Raw genomic sequence first — 19930 nt, 5'->3', positions numbered from 1 at the left:
AATGCGAACTTATGAAAATAATAGAATTCTTTCATCTTCAACCATTGAATAATGTATTCCTACGGTATTAGCACCATGTCGTCTGGTTCAAGCTGTAGTCACCATTCCTGATAAAGCAGGATGAATCCTGAAAAGGCTGTTTCTAGTTTCCTTTTTAATCCTTCATCACATATGAACACCAGTATATAATCCCCACCCGAGAGGAAGGCCAAAATAGCATCTTCTACATATCCTAGCCATTTAGGGGCATGTCAAAGCAGCTTACCTTTTGATAGACATCCCCCTGCCAAACAGCCTCATTTGCATGTCTTGTCAGTGCTGGGGAATCTAGAATCGGTAAAAAGTTATACAAAAATATTGTAGGTCATATGAAAAAATTTCAGAACAGCTTTACCTTCGGAACATTGGTCAAGAAAAATGCGAACCAAATGTATCAATAATGATCCTGCAAAAACATGCAATGTAATGTTTTAAAGAATCAATCTAACTCACATGAAAATTTTGAGCGCACACTGGGTGCCCAAGTGCTTAAGAAACCAGGATCATGCATGGACATTTCAGATAAGATTTTTCTTCCAGTTTCTTTAGATTTAGCGTACGTTTGGTGAGGGACTTCCAAATTCCACGGAATTTAGGCAAAGTGAAGAAGTTATAGGTCACAAAAAGTTTAGATATGAGGAATTAGTAATGCATCACATAAGCATTACAAAAATCATGTGAGAGGATTTGCAAATGACTACTTGAAAAGAGTTATTTATAAATCTCTCTTACATACATTCGTAATCCTCATGCGGTACATTTCTAATACCTGCTATCTAACTGTCTGTGATCCATATTTCTTATTCACTTTGTCTAAATCTCTTGGAATTTGAAAATCCGTCACCCAAACATACCATAATTAATTGATGAGAGAGAGTTTCAGAGGAAAAGAACTATGAAGAAAGTTGAGCAGCAAGAGAGGAACCTACGATTTAAAGAAGAGACAGAGTGTCTGTTTCTGTAAGTTGTGCACTTATGTTACCTTCGTCGTAACAACATGAATGTTTAATTATAGTTCTAATGATTCAATCGCTACGGTTAATATGTGTTCAATCTCAAGGCTGAAAATGTGTATCAAAAATGTGTCTTTCGACCTTAACCCATTATTTACAAAGATAACAGTACCTCCATGTCAAAAAGCATGCAAGCAGGAAGACAAAGGGGGTGGTTTCGATTACCAGAAGAGTTAGCTTGTAAAGAAGTGTCCAATATTGTGTTCGGAGACTTGGCCTCCACAGTAAACATCTTTGTAGAAATCTTCTGTAGATAATCCCACTGAAAAATGAAATCCATGATAAGTAGGACCCCGAGATTTATACCATGAAGAAGTAACCCGGAGATTTACACAAGTACCTGGCTTGTGGCAGAAGTATAAACATTTTCCTCAAAGACTGCAGCAATTTTCATGAGTTCTGGTAATTCCTCTTGGCCAGATGAGGAAAGATGCGTCTTCAATGTATCGAATCTTTACATGCAACAGATTCGAATTAAAGTACAGTTGTATGAACGTATATTCACGTTCACGGAATTCATGTAAGTAAACGAATATTACTTAGTAGAATATTATCTATCGAATTACAATCTCAACTCCATAAACAAACAAACAAAAAAAAACAACTTACATCTTGATGGCAATTTCTTGTCGTGAACACGGCAGAGATTGACTCCTCCAATCGCCCTGGCCTGCTCTGAATCCATCACCTTGAGGAGGCCGAGGCCGCGGCGTCCCGTTATCTGAATCCATCAGCTCTGTTCTAAGCAGCAACCGTAAAATACATACCTTCAGACAAAATTATAAAAGTTTTGAATTGCAAAAACAGATGTTGAAATTTAAAATCAAACCTGGAAACTTGTAGAAACTGGGTTTGAGTGAGTTGCGTGCGTATCAAGCAATGAATCAAATGCGGACGGGGTGAGGCGATTGATCGTCTTGAGATCAGGTAAACGGAGACTTGTTTTGTTTTGCAGGAGGAGGAAAGTTTCCTTCCTTTATCCAAGAAATTGAAGGGAAGGTTCGAAGGTTTCCCTCTCCTCGTTTAGTGCCAACAGCGCGTTTTTTTTTTTTTTTTTTTTTTTTTTTTTTTTAATAGGTTGCTTTCCAAATTCAAATTTAATTTTTTTTTTTTAAATATGTTATTTTAAAATACATTGAATTCAACGGTTAAGATTGAATATAATCAAATCTAACAGTAAAAAAAAAAGATCTAACGACCCAAATTTAAATCCAACGGCTAAAATAATTAAAAAAAATTATTTAACTCAAAATTCTTCAAAAAACTCTATAAATATCTATATATTTGTTCAAACATCCACACAAAACTCAATTTTCTCCTACAATTCTTCCAAATTATCTTTCTACCATTTCCAAATTGTTCAATATGGCAAAAGAGCATATTAGAGGTTGTAATTTGACCTGTAAGGAAGATGTTACTTTATATTTGGCATGAGTTTCTGTTAGCGAAGATGGTGGCTGGCACAAATCAAAATAAGAAAGTTTTGTGGGATAAAATCATTGCAAAGTTTCAAGAAAATTGCAATGGCGGCGGAACGGTTGGTGAATTGAAAGTTGAAGGCTTGCTTTGTGAAAATTTAGTGATTTTTCAATATTTATCGGAATTTAAATATTTTTAGATTAAAATGTTCATAAAATTAATTTACGATAGTCTACATATGTATTTTTTTTTTTAAATTAATTTAAGGAAAAAAAGAGCCTAAGTTCATTCTTTAATAATCCCGGGCTAAAATTTTAGACTAGAACGGTTGGAACAAAAAAATTATTTCTGGACTAAAAATTTTAGCTTTTAGCCTAACCATTAGAGATGGTCTAAGGAAAGGAGACTCCAATCCATGACTATTCACACAGAGAAAAAGCCGTACTTATTTTTTACACCAGTACCACTAAACGTAAGTGCATATTCAAACAAAAAAAAAGTAAGTGCATATACTTTGAGAAAGACAACAAACTGAAAAAAATCGTTGGTGATACAGGCCTCAGTAAAATAACTTTCTCCAAGAAGACCAATAGAAGCAAAACTTCGAGATAAGAAAAAAAAAAGAAAAAAAAAAAACCCTAATACATGCTTGAAATTTAACAAAAACTAACATTTGCAATAGTCTTCCATGCCTTCAATGCCGTCGCAATAATAAGACCAAAACCACAACATCATCAAAGATGACTATGCAAGTGACATTTTATCATAGTGGTGAAAATGTATTGAGTTTTTATATGACGGCGTAGGTTTAAACTTTGTTTGTGACTAATCTAATATCTAGTCTAACAAAATCTATCGTTTGATAAAAAATAAAAATAAAAAATAAAAACTCCTCGACCCGTTTCCTGAGTGACCCGACCCGACTGCAACTATAGATTCTGATGCCAACATCGGCGTTTCTCCTGTGATTCACAGTGAAAAAACACCTGGGGACAACTCCATAGCCTTCCCTCTTCCATTTTAATAAAAAATCTGATACAAATTGGTCCTATTTCATGAGAATTGAAGCCAAGGGCTTTGTAGGGTGCACGGCGGCGATCCGCCGTTTATGAAAGGTATTTCGATGACTACCACCACCAAAATGCTTCCCTTGAACCCATGAGCAAACCCCAAACAAGTATGGGCGTGGCAGAGTTGCAAATTTGACGAATCGAAGCTCACCATTTCTAGGGTTTTTGCCGAATTAAGGCGTTTTCAGGCTACTTCACATATGATTTTCATCATTTCTGTGAAAACGCTCTAACGGTTGTCGATTGTTATAATTATTCCTGCTTGGTATATTCGTGATAGGGGACCATATGTATTTCAGGGGTGATCATGCTTGGTATATCCGCGATGGGTGATCATTGCCTCCACGATTAAATTATTCCTATGTTTCTACTTGGTATATCTGTAATGGGGGACCATACCCATTTTAGGAGTGATGAGGATTAGTTGTACTTGGTACATTTCGATAAGCGACCATATTTTAGTTAAATTCAGTTAAGTGGTTCGGAATCCCTACTCTTGCTCATTTCCATAAGGTTAGTCCAGCTGACATGCCCCAACCTTGATGTCTTAGGGACATCAAGATGGTCACGTGTTGGCCGACACCCGAAGGGTGATGAAGCCAATTAAAGTACACAAATGCTGAGAAATAAACTAAAACATGCAATAGGTGCTAATTACACAAAATAAAAGTTCAACTACCAAGTATTAAAATTAGGAAAATACATGACATGTCCAGAGCATAGGTCTATTACAGAGTACAAGCATAAATTAAGATAGAGAAGTGCTATTACAATATGTTGAAGCAGAGAGAATATAGCACAAAATCACTGGTAGGGAAATGCCTCGTAGCTCATATCAAATTCCTTGTTCATAGGTCCTGAAGGGGGCGCAAAACAAACATGAGTGGACCAAGTTGATATATATATATAACAAAACAGTTATTAACGTACTAACCCCCAAGTTTTATGAAACACATATATAATGATAAACATAGGTTTTCCGAAACCTAGCATGTCGTGCAATGTCTCAAATCATAACTTGTATATATAATAATCACTAGTGAATGTTCGATAACACCCCAGGCCTCATGCCGGCTCCCCGTCTCTGAGCAAACAGTCAGAGGAAAATACACTTTAGGCCCCACGCCGACTCCCCGTCCATGTGCTAAATAGCCAGAGGTAACACACTTCAGGCCCTATGCCAACACCAAATCGTCGCCCTGGATGGATAGGCTCTATCCCTACGTCCCGTAGAGGAAGGGACCACTAGGTAAGTACAAAACCAGTGAACATACATATTGAAAAGCAACTTCATAGTATAAAGTCATCCATCATCTATACTATAAAGAGGTGTTCTAAACATATTCTAAATATCATATCATCATCCATCGGATATTCTATAAGAACACAGGTTATAGGAAAAATAGTAATAATTCAAACCAGCCTCAGTAAGCATGTTATCTCATAAAACGTTTCATAAAACATAGTCATCAAAGCATGCTTTTCATGTATGCATTTCTACTATCAAAATATTCATTTTTAGAAGGGGTCCACTCACCGTACACTGTTGGTGCAAAGCCGAACCAAAAAGGAATAACGGAATCACTACTATTACTTGCACCTACTCACACAAAGGATGCCTTCAATCAAACTCTACTCAAACGATTGAATTTGGGAAAACAGACTTCAAAAACGGGTCCAGAATGTCGAAATTAGCCTAGAAGAAGTCCCGCAAAAAAACCCAAAAAGTCAACCTGAAGGTCAAAGTCAACGATCAAGTCAATGTTGACCGTTGACAGATCAAAGTCAACGTTGACGGGTCAAAGTTAAGGTCAACGCTGACCATTGATCGAGTCAACGGTGACCATTGACCGAGTCAACGGTCAAAGTCAGCGGGTCATGAGTCAACCCGTCAGAGTCAACCCGGGTCAACCCAATTTAGGGTTTGGGTATTAGGTCCGGTTTAGGCCCTAGGGTTTGGGTATTGGAAATGGGTTAGTAACTCTCTGGGCTCGGCCCAGACCCACACGACCCGAGGGCCTACTTAGAAAGGGTTTTGGGTTTACTGATATAGCCCTAAGGCCTTTGGGTTTTAAGGTTTTTAAAATAAAATGAAAAAGGAAATGGGTTAAGGTTTTGGGCTGAAACAAAACGGGCTTAAGGCCCGTGGGTTTTGGAAACGGCCTGAAGGGCCTGGTGTGAACCGGAGGAGAACGTCGGAGCTTCTGCAGCTCCGGTCAACTGCAAACGTGTACTCTAAACCCCGATCTAGGTACCAAAAGGAAGCACAAGGTGAGATGAGTGTTTTTATACCTTTAATTCGCCGTGAAACGGCCGGTGGTGGTCGGAAATCCCCTCGACAACAACGGGCTCACCGGAGATGGGTGTGCCTTCACCCGAGCCGATCTTTCTCTAAAACCTTGGAAATAACGAGATACAACTTAGTAAATCCCATCCAGACAACAATCTAATACGAATAGAGAGAGAATCCCATCCAGACAACAATCTAATACGGATAAAGAGAGAATTGAGGCTTACCCAACCGGAAAAATAAAGGAAACTTGTAGGAGAGTTCTCGGGTTCCTTTGTCCTCACTGCAACGAGAGAAAGGGAGAGAAAGACGAGGTTTTGATGGCGATGATGGTGATGATTTCCTCGAGTAGGTGCAACTATGGGTGTGTGCGTGGTCACAGTGTAAGAGAGAAGAGAGAAAAATGAGAGTTTTCGAGAAAGAGAGAAGAAAGAGTGCAAAGACAAAAAGAGAAAAAGGAAAAGAAAAAGAAGAAGTCACGAGTAGGGGACAGAAAGAGAAAAGAGAGGTGAGTTGGGGTGCTGCCACGTGGCAGTTTGAGGATGACAACAAATCTCTTTTCCAGATCCTAATTGGGTGAAGGAATAAGGACTAAATTGAAAATTCTATAAATTTTTTGGGGAGAATTACAGAATTACTTTTATACGCAGGGGCGGGTGTAACACCAGCCCTAGATTCGAGTGAATAGGAATTGCTCACAGTAGACATTGTGTTTATAAATTAGATTTATCATGTTATTACTTGGAATCAGGTAGGGAATTATGTAGATTTCCTTTATTAAATTTTGTGAATTGATATGTGATCTTATTGATTGATTAACGTAGTTAAATGTTAATATCGTGCATCTTTGATTCTTGGGATTGATTAATTGGAGTGATTGTGGAATGATGTTGGATATGACTTTTATTACTATTATCAGATTCGTTGACCAATGTGGCTAGAGAATAATATTGTGCTTCATTGGTTGTTTTTTTTGAGATGTTGCATGCTATAAATTGCGGTATTATGTTGAAACATAGTGATTTATATGATGGATGAAATTGAAATCTTGATTGCCATTTGGGTTTGTTATGTAGCCCACTATCTAGTAATTCATGCTTGTCAAGTCCCAATAATTGATTGAGGAATACTATGCCTTCCTGTTAAAACGCACTGGGATAAATGTCTGAGTTTAGTGAATGTTGAACTACGAATGGCTTGATCCCTTCTCAGGGTATGTAGGCAATCTAACCCTAAGGTTAGATGCAACCATGAAATAAAAGAAAATGAATGTGTGGTTAAATCATTGGTTGTGCTTTGGTCTTGTCTTAGAGGCGAGACATGATAGATAAACAAGAATGTAGTGACGTCACGTGTCGATCTTGGTCGTATGTCAGGATCAGGGTGTGACACGCGGGGACAAGAGACAAAGATGAGGGTCAGGAGGTCAAAGGAGAATCGTACGAAATGGGTGGAGGGGGTGACGTTGAGGTGCAGTGGAGGGGGGGAGGGTGAGGAAGGACGGTGGAATCGGCCAGTTAAGCCATTGATGGCGAAATCTGGAGATTAAAGAGGGTGAATCAATTACCTGCAAAAAAAAAAAAAAAAAAAAAAAAAAATTATGGGTTTTTTTGGTTTTTGGGAAAAGAGGAGAAGAATGGGGGAGTGGGATGGGTGGTCGGGGAGGGTGGGGGAATGTTGGCGTGGGTAGGATCTGTGTTTTTGGTTGTGAAGGAATGAGAGAGGTGGAGGGGGGACGGAAGGATTTTTTTTTTGGGGGGGGGGGGGGGGGGGAGTGAAGGTGATTTAATTAATATTAATTAATTTTTTAATTTGAATAGGTGAGGATGTGAGTCCCGCACTTACCATTTCATCATTTAAATGTCAAATTTAATAGAAAATTTAATAGAAGTCTGACATTGAAATAAATTCATAAGACGATGTATGATATTGCAATATTTAAAAGATGAGATTGTCGTGGATTCATAATTAAGATAGTTTTGTGTAATTTATCCTATAAAAAAAATTCAAAAGTAAAAAAAATAAATGTGTTAATTAACGGAATATAAAATTATAAAAATAAATAAATGTGTTAATCTCTATTAATTAATAAAACCTTTTTTTGCCAACCAAAAGATGGTGAAAATACTACTTAATCTTTTATCACACAAAAAAAATAATGGGCAATAATGTAATTTTACAGGTTCAAATTTTACTGTTTTTTATTGAAGCATCACTTACAACTGATGTTAAAATACCTTTAATATTAAAAATTTTAAAAAGAAAAAAAAACCTCCCACTACTTCCCCACGTTCTCACTCTCTCCCTCTCTCCTCATTTTCTAAACAAATGTGTTCATACATATAAAGTGTGTAGGCAAATGCTAGTTTCTGTTTAAATAAACATTCATTAATCATGTTACCACCAGGGAACACAAGTATTATCTTTTATTAATTAATACGTCCCGCCCAAAGTTATCTACTCGTGTGTTTTCACAGTTGAAGGGAGCAGCGGATATGGCGAGCACGAGTGCGAGTGTAAACATCATACGGCCTTTGTTTTCTCCTGGCCTTCAAATCCCACCACCACCGTTACCACCACCACCTCAGTGGCGGCGACCCCACCGCCTCGGCCTTCGTTGCTTGTCTCGTGCAATTTCTATTGACAAAACCTTGGCGGAGATTGAGAATTCTGGTGTCATCGCCTGCCTTCGCGCCAACAGGTGACTCACTCTCCTCATAAACAAGATAATAACGTTCAAAATATCTCTACAACTAGTTTCAAATTACGGCATAAACTCCAAACAAGTAAGATTTTGCATAAAGATCGAAATAACGAAGGCTTCTGTTACGGTTTTGACGGGATATTCTCCCTAGTTTCCCCAGAGAAGTTAATAATTTCGATCACAGCGCAGCCTGTGTTGCTATGTAGTTTTATGCATGCTCAATTGGGTCTCATATGGGATTTTTAAAGTCAGGAGTGATTTAGAAATACCATTTTCCGGAAATTCAAACACTAGCAAATCTAATCGGATTATAAATTTTCGGCAATCCAAACAAGGCAACCTTCCTCCGAAACTGCAGCATATGACTTCTTTGCACTGGAAAGACTAAGAAACAAATGGGGGCGGCTCTTTTTAATGTGTATTATATAGTAGCAAGAGTCAAATATTTGTGAGGTTTAGGGGTGCGCAGCTGACGTTTTAGCTTGTGATTCGCTTGTTTTTGAGTTTCTGTTATGCTTCTTGCGCACGGAAAGCTGCTACTGGATTTACTATGCAACCTTTCCTGCTTGTTCTGCATTGTGAATGATATTTCTTATTTATCTAAAGGGATAATAGTATTCGATTTGACTTCTTTTGGTGTACTTTTTCTCTAGTCGAAAAGGAGTGAATTTTATAACAGATTTTCAGACTTACTCTTTGTTTTTCGCCTTGTGTAGTGCAGAACTGGCATTTGAAGCTGCTACTGCTGCATTTCGTGGTGGCATTTCAGTTGTGAGTTCTCTGTTCGTAACTTTTCTATTTTTGCCTTAAATTTCTTAGATGAAGTTGAAACTGGTTTCCGTCCAAGATCTTCTCCTAAATATGTTAGGGAAAAACTCAAGCTTTTAAGAAACGTTAAAATTCAAAAATAGCTGACTTAATGTTTTAGTCTATGAGTTAGAGATATAATATTCTCATATTTGTGTAGTAATCGAATCAGTTGCATCAGTTTCAAATGTCTGAAAGATATTACTAGCTCACAGTGGAATATCTGCCAAGTACTTGTATCAGGTGGTTAAAGCTCCCTGGTCGTGGTTTTTTTAAATTCTTTACAATCCTTCAAGTACCTTGCATTTAGGGAACTATTGCCAACTTCATATGGTCGGAAGAAATACCTGTCGTATTCCCCTTTTTTCACCAGTGTTACGTCTCTCATATAGTAATAACGATAGTTTTCTTATTCTGCATAAATATGCTTTTGTTAGATAATGGTTGTTTTCTTATGCTAGGGAGACAAAGCATTTTCTATCAACCCCCTCTTCTCTTTCTTTTGCTCACTTGACATTAAGCATGACATTTACCGAAAAAGCACCAAGGGAGCGCAACACCCTTGTACGAAAAATATCTGCTGCATGTTTGCATTGTTTATAAGACTACAGTATAGTTATTTTTTTTTTTATATAACCACCAATGATGGGTTGCTGATAGTTTATTATCTTTTCATATGCAGCTGGAGATTGTGATGTCGACCCCAGGTGTCTTTGAGGTTGTTTAAAGTTTTGAACTTTCTTTTTTCCTCATTAAAATGGTTGCTTAGCTCTGGTGCTCATGCCTTTTTTTTTTCACCCTTCCTGCACAGGTTCTACAGCAGCTAGTACTTGACCATCCTACAAGATTCCTGGGGGTAATCATCTTCTTCCTCCTCGATATCTTGACATTTCATTTTCAATTGCTTGTGCACTCTATGTCATGGTGTTTGACACAATAGATCACCAAAACTTTAAAAACAAAATTACGCACTTATTCCCTTGTCCGCATCATCTAACACAAATATTGGTTCATGTGGGTGAGTCTGAGTCATACATTATCCTTTTCTTGGATGTAATCTGAAATGTGACTTGTGTAGCATATATGCTCTAGATGGGAAATTTGGATTTTAACCCTTGATAGCTTCTCTTTCTAAATTCCAGTCACATCTTCTGCTAAGCATTCGAAATGCAAATTCTGTATTTTTCTAGAAATGACAATATCAAATTGTATCCCATAATAGAAACTGTAATTGGAACCATCATAAATTAGTTTCTCTGAAGTTGCCAAGGGGCCTGCAGGTAGGAACTGTACTCAATGTTGATGATGCCAAAAGGGCAATGCTAGCTGGAGCTAACTTTCTTATGAGTCCTGCTATGGTGAAGGTAAGCATTTAGAAGTTTCTGTACGCTTTTTCTTTACTTAATATTGAACTTCATAGGTATTAACCACCAAGTGTATCTCTCAACTTGCCTTATCTTCATCTAATCTAACTTCTAATTTGGAATGAGGGTAACCGGACCCATAACAATGAAGAACCTTTTATCTTCACATTAGAGCTTATCTACTAAGTTCTTGGAAATAAATGTTCCACATTGGATTCTTAACAAGCCTTGCAAGGGCTTATAGGACGTTGTCTCACAGATGTACATAGGAGTAACTTATTGTTGTGCGAGACTACCAACTTATCTTTGTAGACATGTCCATTCCTTTTGGCATAGCATACATATACTGATATACTTGGCCAAGAAAAGCCTCCTTCACTTTTCTCTGTTCTTCTCCAATCACTCTGCTTTCCTTACCATCGTATAACTTGTAACTATTTCCATTTATTATCAGTTATATTCCATGTTCATGTCTTCAAATATCTATCTCATATTGGTTTTTGCCAAAATAGAGTTAATTTCTTGATGTATTCATCTCCCAATTGGAGGATTTATATAGGAATACAAGCAATGATGATCAGGTATGAAACCAGTACAAGAAGTCATAAAAACACTACTGCCTATACCTAACTTTACTGTTTACAACTACTTTATTAATTACAATGGAACTCATGTCTAATTTCCTAATTCTTAAGTCTACAATGGCTGGCTGCTATGGCTGCTTAAGTCCACAATGGCTGGCTGCTTCAGTTAACACTCCCCCTCAAGTTGGTGCATAAATATCTCGAATGCCCAACTTGCTGAGTGCAAGATGGAAAATCCTACTTGACACTGCCTTTGTTAACATATCTGCTAGCTGGTCATCACTCTTCACATAAGGCAAGTTAATGCTACCATCAACCAACCTTTCCTTAATAAAGTGCCTATCCACTTCAACATGTTTAGTACGATCATGTTGAACTGGATTATGAGCAATGCTAATGGCGGCTTTGTTATCACAATAAAGATTTGATGGCTTTGTAGAATTGAAACCCAATTCTCTCAACAACATATTGAGCCATAACAATTCTTGCACGCCGTGTGCCATACCTCTAAATTCAGCTTCAGCACTGGATCTAGCCACTACATGTTGCTTCTTACTGCGCCAAGTAACTAGATTTCCTCCAACAAATGTAAAGTATCCAGAAGTCGATCTGCGATCAGTTACTGACCCAGCCCAATCTGCATCAGTGTATCCTTCAACTTCTTGATGTCCATGATTGGAAAACATCAAGCCTTTTCCAGGAGCAGACTTCAAATACCTGAGAATGCGTTGTACAGCATCCATGTGGGCTTCACTTGGCCTATGCATAAATTGACTCACCACACTTACAGCATAGGCTATGTCAGGTCGTGTATGAGACAAATAAATCAACCTCCCAACTAATCTTTGGTATCTTTCCTTGTTAGCCGAAACTTGATCAGGATAGTCTCCTAATCTATGATTTTGCTCAATTGGTGTGTCTGCAGGTTTACAAGCTAACATCCCAGTCTCAGTTAATAAGTCTATAACATATTTCTTTTGAGAAAGAAAAATGCCATGCTTTGATCTTGCAACTTCAATACCCAAGAAATATTTCAAAGTACCCAAGTCCTTCATTTCAAATTCCTTGGCTAGATACATTTGAAGTTTTTGAATTCCCTCGACGTCATTACCTGTAACCACCATATCATCCACATAAACAATTAAGGCTGTAAGTTTACCTTTATCATGCTTAAGAAATAAGGTATGGTCAGCCTGAGTTTGCTTGAACCCATAACTTCTCATGGATTGAGTGAACCTGCCAAACCATGCCCTTGGTGATTGCTTCAATCCATACAAGGACTTTCTCAACCTGCATACTTTGCCAATATCACAAGTGGTAGTGAATCCAGGAGGAAGATCCATGTATACCTCTTCATCCAAGTCTCCATGTAGAAATGCGTTTTTCACATCAAACTGTCGTAGAGGCCACCCCAGATTTGCTGCCAATGACATAAGAACCCTAATAGTGTTGATCTTTGCTACTGGCGCAAATGTCTCTTGATAATCAATGCCATAGGTTTGAGTATAACCTTTGGCTACCAATCTGGCCTTGTACCTCTCCACTGAACCATCAGCTTTATGCTTTACTGTGAACACCCATCTACACCCAACAGATTTCTTGCCTTCAGGAAGTTTAACCAGTTCCCAAGTGGAGTTTTTTCGAAGAGCTTCCATCTCTTCAATCATAGCTTTTTTCCATTTTGGATTTTTAAGAGCATCCTGTAACTTATTAGGAATTGAGACTGATGACAATTGGTTTGCAAAAGCTATATAAGAGTCTGACAAGCGATGAGATGAAACAAAATTAGATATAGGATATTGAATACCCTTTGTGGAAGAATAACCATAACGAACAGGGGGTATCCCTCGATTTTCTCGAATAGGATAACGAGAACCAGACTCATGATGTGGTTCATTTGGATCAGCACTTAATGAAATCTCATGATTGGACTCATCAAATATAGTAGGCTGAAGAGAAGGAGAATGAGTGGTTACCTCAGGATAATTCGTATGAGTAGCAGCTGATTGGTCAGAGAGTTGGTCAATGAGGGGATCTATATGTGGGTGGTCTATCTCATCAGCCACTTTTTCTTTTTCTTTTCCTTTATCTCCCCTTTTTCTTGTCCTCTCATATACCTTCAATATTTTTCCACTCTTTGCCTCATCATTAGGCAAATTTGGACCATCACCGGCATCAGACAAGTGTTCATCCGAAAAATGCATACCACCAATGTCAAGTGGCCACTGCTCTTCCTCCTTACTCCCCATCTCCCCCTGAAGAGAAGTGACCGAATCTCCGTCTGAAAAATAAGCCTCTTGTTCCTGAAAGGTAACATCCATAGAGACAAAAAATTTCCCATTGGGAGGATAGTAACATCGATACCCTTTCTGAGTAGCAGAATAGCCAATAAACATACATTTGATGGCTCGAGGATCCAACTTATCACGATTTTGCATGTGGACATGAACATAGCAGACACAACCAAACACTTTTGGAGGAATATGAAGGAGTGAAGGAAGAGAATGATACTGGGAAAGGGTTTGGATAGGTGTTTGAAATTGGAGAACACGTGATGGCATGCGATTGATAAGAAAAACAGCTGTGTGAATGGCATCACCCCAAAAACGTTTAGGAACATGCATAGCAAAACATAAAGATCTAGCCACATCCAAGAGGTGACGATTTTTACGTTCTGCTATACCGTTCTGTTGAGGAGTATGTGGACAAGATGTTTGATGAATGATACCTTCTTGTTGAAAAAATGTTCCAAGTCCATAATTCAAATACTCTTTCCCATTGTCAGATCGAACAACTTGAATTTTAGCATTAAATTGGGTTTGAATCATTTGATGAAATATTGGAAAAACAGACATAACCTCACTCTTATTTTTTAGTAAGTATACCCAAGAAACTCGAGTGCAGTCATCAATGAAAGAGACAAAGTATTTAGCACCAGTATGAGTAGGAATATGAAATGGTCCCCAAACATCAGAATGAATAAGAGAGAAAGGAACATCACTTTTATTGGAGCTTAAAGGAAATGAGACACGATGATTTTTAGAAAAGATGCAAGTTTCACAATGGAAATTAGAAACCTTGACTTTAGAAAATAAAGAAGGGAATAGATATTGCAGGTACTGAAAGGAAGGATGTCCCAATCTTTTGTGCCATAACCAAATTTTTTCAGAAGCTTCAAATTGTTTAGCTTCCACTTGACAACTGTAACTTGTCTTCTCACAATCTGGTGGTAAGTCCAAGTAGTATAGACCTCCCCTCTCTCTACCATGACCAATCAACGCTTTCGTTCGAATATCCTGAAACCAACAATGAGTAGGAGAAAAGATGGCAAGACAGTTTAGTTGATTTGTGAGTTTACCAATAGAAAGCAAATTGTGAGAAAGATTAGGAACATGTAAAACAGATGAGAGAGATAGGCATGGTGTTAATGAGATGGAGCCTGCTCCAAGCACTGGAGTGGAAATACCATTAGCAACTTTAACGGTATTTAAAGGTGGAGTAGTGTGAGAAGCAAACCATGAAGAGTTATTGGTCATATGGTCAGAAGCCCCCGAATCAATGATCCAAGGTTTATTTGGAGCACCAAATGTGGTGTTCAAGGCAAAACCAAAGTTACCTGCGTCGACTAAGGAAGTGGAAGCAGTAGTAGGAGAAACTGAGTGAGCAGATTGATCTACTCGAGGCACGGAAGGCGTTGGTGTAGACAGGTGTGCTTGTGATCCAACAATGCTTTTCTTTTGATTTTCCTTCTTTTGAACCCACCAATCAGGATATCCATGCAACTTAAAACAAGTGTCTCTAGTATGCTTATCCTTGTCACAATAAGTACACTTCCTTGTATCAGTAACTTTAGATCCACCTGATCGAGAATTCGAGACTCCACGGGGAAATCGAGACGGAGCAGCTACCATGGCTGATCCTTCCACTTGTGGGCCAACCAACATAATGGTTTGCCTACTTGCTTCAGCATTCACAAGAGCATAAGCAGCACGAACAGATGGCAAAGGTGTTTGAGTCAAAACTTGACTGCGAACATGATCTAAATGAGGATCAAGGCCAGCCAGAAAATCATACAATCTTTCTTCTGAAATTTCTATCTCTCGAGCAGCAACATCATCAGCACATTTCAATTTTCCAGGACGTAAGAAATCTATTTCTTGCCATGTTTGCTGGAGTTTACCATAATATGCAGATAAAGGCTCACCATTCTGGCGAGTCGCCAGTGCTTGACGGCGAAGTTCATATAATTTTGATGCATCTTTTTCAATTGAGTAAGTTTGGGTAACAGCATCCCAAACATCTTTTGCAGTAGAGAGTCGGAGAAAAATGGCCCGCAAATCTCTAGTCATGGAGTTGAGAAGCCAAGATTGAACCATGGCATTCTCTTCCTCCCATATAGCATACGATGCATCGGCTTCTGCTGGTGCCTTCTTTTTTCCACTGACATAAGACCATTTGCCTCTGCCAGTGATGTAGATGCGGACACTTTGGGACCACGAGGAATAGTTGGACCCATCCAACTTGTCTGGGGTGATATGCAGAGACATATCATTTTGTGTAACAGCGGCTGAAACAGTGGTCTTGGAGTCACCCATTACTACTGCAACGAATTCTCTTTATTGAAACAATAGAGAGTCAGTCTCACTGAGAGAGATGCAGGAACAAAATGCAAGGAGGAAGAGGCAATGGCACGGGTTTGTTGGGTGATTCCAACGGGTATGGTTTATAGGGTATGGGGTAGTATTTAGGTAGAGATGCAGCGGAATATATATGGTTAACAAGCTCAATATGGGTAGTGATGTTGGCAGATATGGCCAAAGAGAGATCGGATTCGTATGAAAGTAGAAGGCCTGCTATTCTGCAGGTCTTATGGGGTAGATGGCAGTAGTGCCAGTAGGTTAATCAGAATAGAAACTCCTTTTGGATCAGAATGGCTCTGATACCATGCCAAAATAGAGTTAATTTCTTGATGTATTCATCTCCCAATTGGAGGATTTATATAGGAATACAAGCAATGATGATCAGGTATGAAACCAGTACAAGAAGTCATAAAAACACTACTGCCTATACCTAACTTTACTGTTTACAACTACTTTATTAATTACAATGGAACTCATGTCTAATTTCCTAATTCTTAAGTCTACAATGGCTGGCTGCTATGGCTGCTTAAGTCCACAATGGCTGGCTGCTTCAGTTAACAGTTTTAATAACTCAAAAAATTTGCATCAGGATATTGTGGATGATTTACGGTATAGTGAAGTTTTATACATACCTGGTGTTATGACCCCAACAGAGGTAAAGCCATTTCTTATACTTAAAACTGTAACTTGCTTCAATCTCTGAAGCTTCATGGATTTACAGTTGAACCTGTTTGACCTATTTTAATTTTTAAAATCTTTACTCTTGTAATTATACCGGAAAATCTAAATGCATTTTACATATCATGGTATTGTGATGGACGTTGCAAAGACTGATCAACTTTTCCTTAACCAATTTGCTACTTGCAGATATTGTCTGCATATAACATTGGTGCCAAGATTGTCAAGGTAATTCTTTGCATTCATCTTTCTCACATGGAAGTTGCTTCACGACAGACATCTTTATCATAGACTATCGGTTTGGAGTCCTCAGACAAAAACTAGGAATATGAGAACCAAATATTAGTGAATAATCATTATAAAACACGGTATAAAGACTCAGCAAAAAAGATGTCCACCAACATTCTGGTACAACTTTAATAAAAAAAACAAAACCAAATTAAACATCCGAGGTCATAAGTTAATTATAAGCATCTTTTAGTAGCTTCACTGAGCTTAGTGAACAAAATGTTTCTTTTCAGTTGAAAAATGAATTGTAGAGTGTAGTGAACTTTTCATGGCAAATTGTGTATTGCACTGCCCCATAAAGTTCAATTTCTTATGCATGCTTGTTCAGCTCTGTATAAGACTTGTGGAATCAACTGTCTTATATTGGTGAGCAGGTATATCCTGTTTCTGCATTAGGTGGCACACAATATATATCAGCCATTAAAAAGCCTTTTCCTCACATCTCAATGGTTGCTTCTCAAGGCATAAAGATAGGTTGGTAATTTGACTCTCCTGTTTCTTTGAAAGCTTCAGTGCGGCCATCACGTCCTGTTAGTACTCGGAAAATCTTTAGCTTATGTCATATGAAAGAAACATAAGGTCCTAAAAGCTATCTGATCAATGCAAATTCAGTAGTTCCAGCACTCTGGCTGGTAGCTTTTTTCTTTTATGTGAAAAGCATACGTTCCTAGGAGATGACAAGAAGGCCTTTCATCATGTTAGCTGTTTTTTGGGTATACGTTAGTTAAAACTTATAACTTAAAGAGATCGAAATCTTTCAGGATTATATTTAGCTGAATTTAGTTCCAGTTATGAAATTATTACTCATATTTCAGGTGTTGTTCAACATCCTCCGGAAGTAAATGATTGGATTTGAGAAAGGACACCTGGCTTATTATTCTGATACTTTGTTCTTCTGATTGATACAGATGTAGTTGGGGAGTACATTGCTGAGGGAGCATCATCAGTTGTTTTATCAGATGCCATATTTGATAAAGAGGCCATGGATCGAAAAAATTTCAACAGAATATATCAACTTGCGAAGGCCGCAGCTTTGCATGGAAAAGAAGCTGTAGACCGGTTAGATTCTGTACTCTGTTTCATAGTCATTATGTCAAGCCTTTAACAAATCAGTAATCATTATCATTTTAATCCTGTTATATGTATTTGACATCTGAATGGTCCTCTTTTTCAACTTATCAAAATCCCTAGTTATCTGATCTAACTTTCCTACCAGATCACAGAGCTTCGTTTTGCTTATGCTTTTATCCCTTATTCTCATGTTACATCGATCTTTAGATTATAGTCCAACATTTAATTGAATATAAAGTAAAGAATTAAAAGGTCGGACATCTATACAGGAGTCAGCAGTATACAACAAATGATCTATATATCTCCGGATTTCACTATTTTTATTGGCCTCCAACTGCTTGTATTGTCACGCAGGAAGAAAAAGCTCATGCTGAAGCGTTCGCAGTTGGCGTTCTAAACAGCTTATTCCACAACAAACGAAGCGTGAAAAATGTTTTGACTGTGCTGGACATGTACTAGCATACTGGTAAAGTCAGCATGTACTTTCCGGTTCCATAGTAATCATGTATTTGAAGTATTTCGCTCACTACCTTGGAAGTTTAAGCATCATGAACCTTTGCATGCATTCATTAGTACTGACATTATAACTGTTAATCCAATATTCTCTTGCACTTGATTCTTCCTCAGTCTGCCGGGAAACTGAAAAGAGTTGAGATCAAAGGCAGGTATGTTCCATTTGTATAGCTTAGAGGAAGAAGAAAGTGAGCCCCGTGCAATCCCTTATTCGGTCAGTTCTTTTTATTCTTAACGAGGAAAATAAAATTGCAGTGAATCTATTTGCTCTTTTGTACTTGATATCAGTTAATATTGTTGCATTGCTCCTCTTTGGCAGGATGAACAGTATGTTGTTGAAATGCTTTAAAGTTTAAAGTTTCAAACCCGGACTGAGAAACCAGTAATTGGCCACCTCAGAATCATTTGACAAGGAAGAAAATCGAAAGTAAGTTTGTTTCGACGGTATAGTAATATACGAGTCTTAGTGCATTCGAGGCAGGCTTAGAATCGCATGGTATCACCAGTACACAAGGAGTATGGTTCTTAGTTCTATAAAAGAGAATTTTGTTGTTCCAGAAATTTGATTAAGGCCATTCGTAACTGTTTGATTAAAGTTTGACGAGAAAACTGCCGTAGACTGTACAGAAGTTGGTTCGAAGGATTTGTTAGTAATTTAAAAGAGAAGTGATTTTCACACGCTTTTTTTATCCATACTCACTCAACGGCTTTGACACCGGCTCCTTTTTCTTTTGGTGTGTTCATTCGGGATGGCTTTGACACCGGCTCCTTTTTCCTTTGGTGAGTTCATTCGGGGTGGTGCCAAAAGAGTTCACATTCGAAACACTAACATTTTGATCTTGAGAGATTCAAGATCTATGGTGCGCTCCGCCAACTCCTCCCCACCAAATAGCCATTAATTTGCAGTTACACAAGTTTTTTCATACTTCATCTTTCCCCATTTTCATCAAATTTTTTCACTTTGCTATGCATCTTGCATTCTCATCTATTCATCTTGGGGAAGTAAATGGTCTTAACTTTTAAGAACACCCAATTGCAAAAGGACTACTTAATAACTTTTTTGATAAACTCTTTCAAAAAAAACATTTATGATAAGGGTGATCTCAAGCCAACAAGGCTGTCTTCTTTGCGAGGGTCAGGGAATGTCTATCGTACACAGTCTTATCTTTATTTTGCAAAGAGACTGTTTTCACGACTTAAACTCGTGATCTTTCAGTCACAAAGGAGCAACTTATGTGTTACGCTAAGACTCGCCCTCTTAAAAACATATAGGATGCAAAAGCCAATTCTTTAGAAATGTCCTACAACACAAGTTTATTGTGAAAATATTAGTTTACTACCGTCTTGGGTTTATTAAATTTAATGAATCTACGAAAAATTTACCTCCAACTCAAGATTCTTAAATTTAACGAATCTAATTTGGATTAGGTTTATTGAAATTTTTGGATCT

The 19930-nt window shown here is 38.0% G+C and overlaps 1 protein-coding gene across 1 annotated transcript; it reads left to right on the top strand.

The window, feature by feature from the left end:
• The first annotated feature begins 8326 nt into the window (after positions 1-8326).
• On the top strand, positions 8327-19441 carry LOC137749052 (uncharacterized). The gene is made up of 10 exons (XM_068489237.1): positions 8327-8532; positions 9252-9306; positions 10025-10060; positions 10154-10198; positions 10623-10706; positions 16520-16585; positions 16798-16836; positions 17271-17370; positions 17805-17955; positions 18322-19441. Exons 1-10 carry the CDS (start codon positions 8327-8329, stop codon positions 18362-18364), a joined length of 825 nt encoding a protein of 274 aa, XP_068345338.1. The 3' UTR covers positions 18365-19441.
• The last annotated feature ends 489 nt before the right edge of the window (positions 19442-19930 follow it).

The sequence above is a fragment of the Pyrus communis genome, chromosome 10 (assembly GCF_963583255.1).
Source record: "Pyrus communis chromosome 10, drPyrComm1.1, whole genome shotgun sequence".
NCBI lineage: Eukaryota > Viridiplantae > Streptophyta > Magnoliopsida > Rosales > Rosaceae > Pyrus > Pyrus communis.
This window is presented reverse-complemented; position numbering and strand designations above follow the sequence as displayed.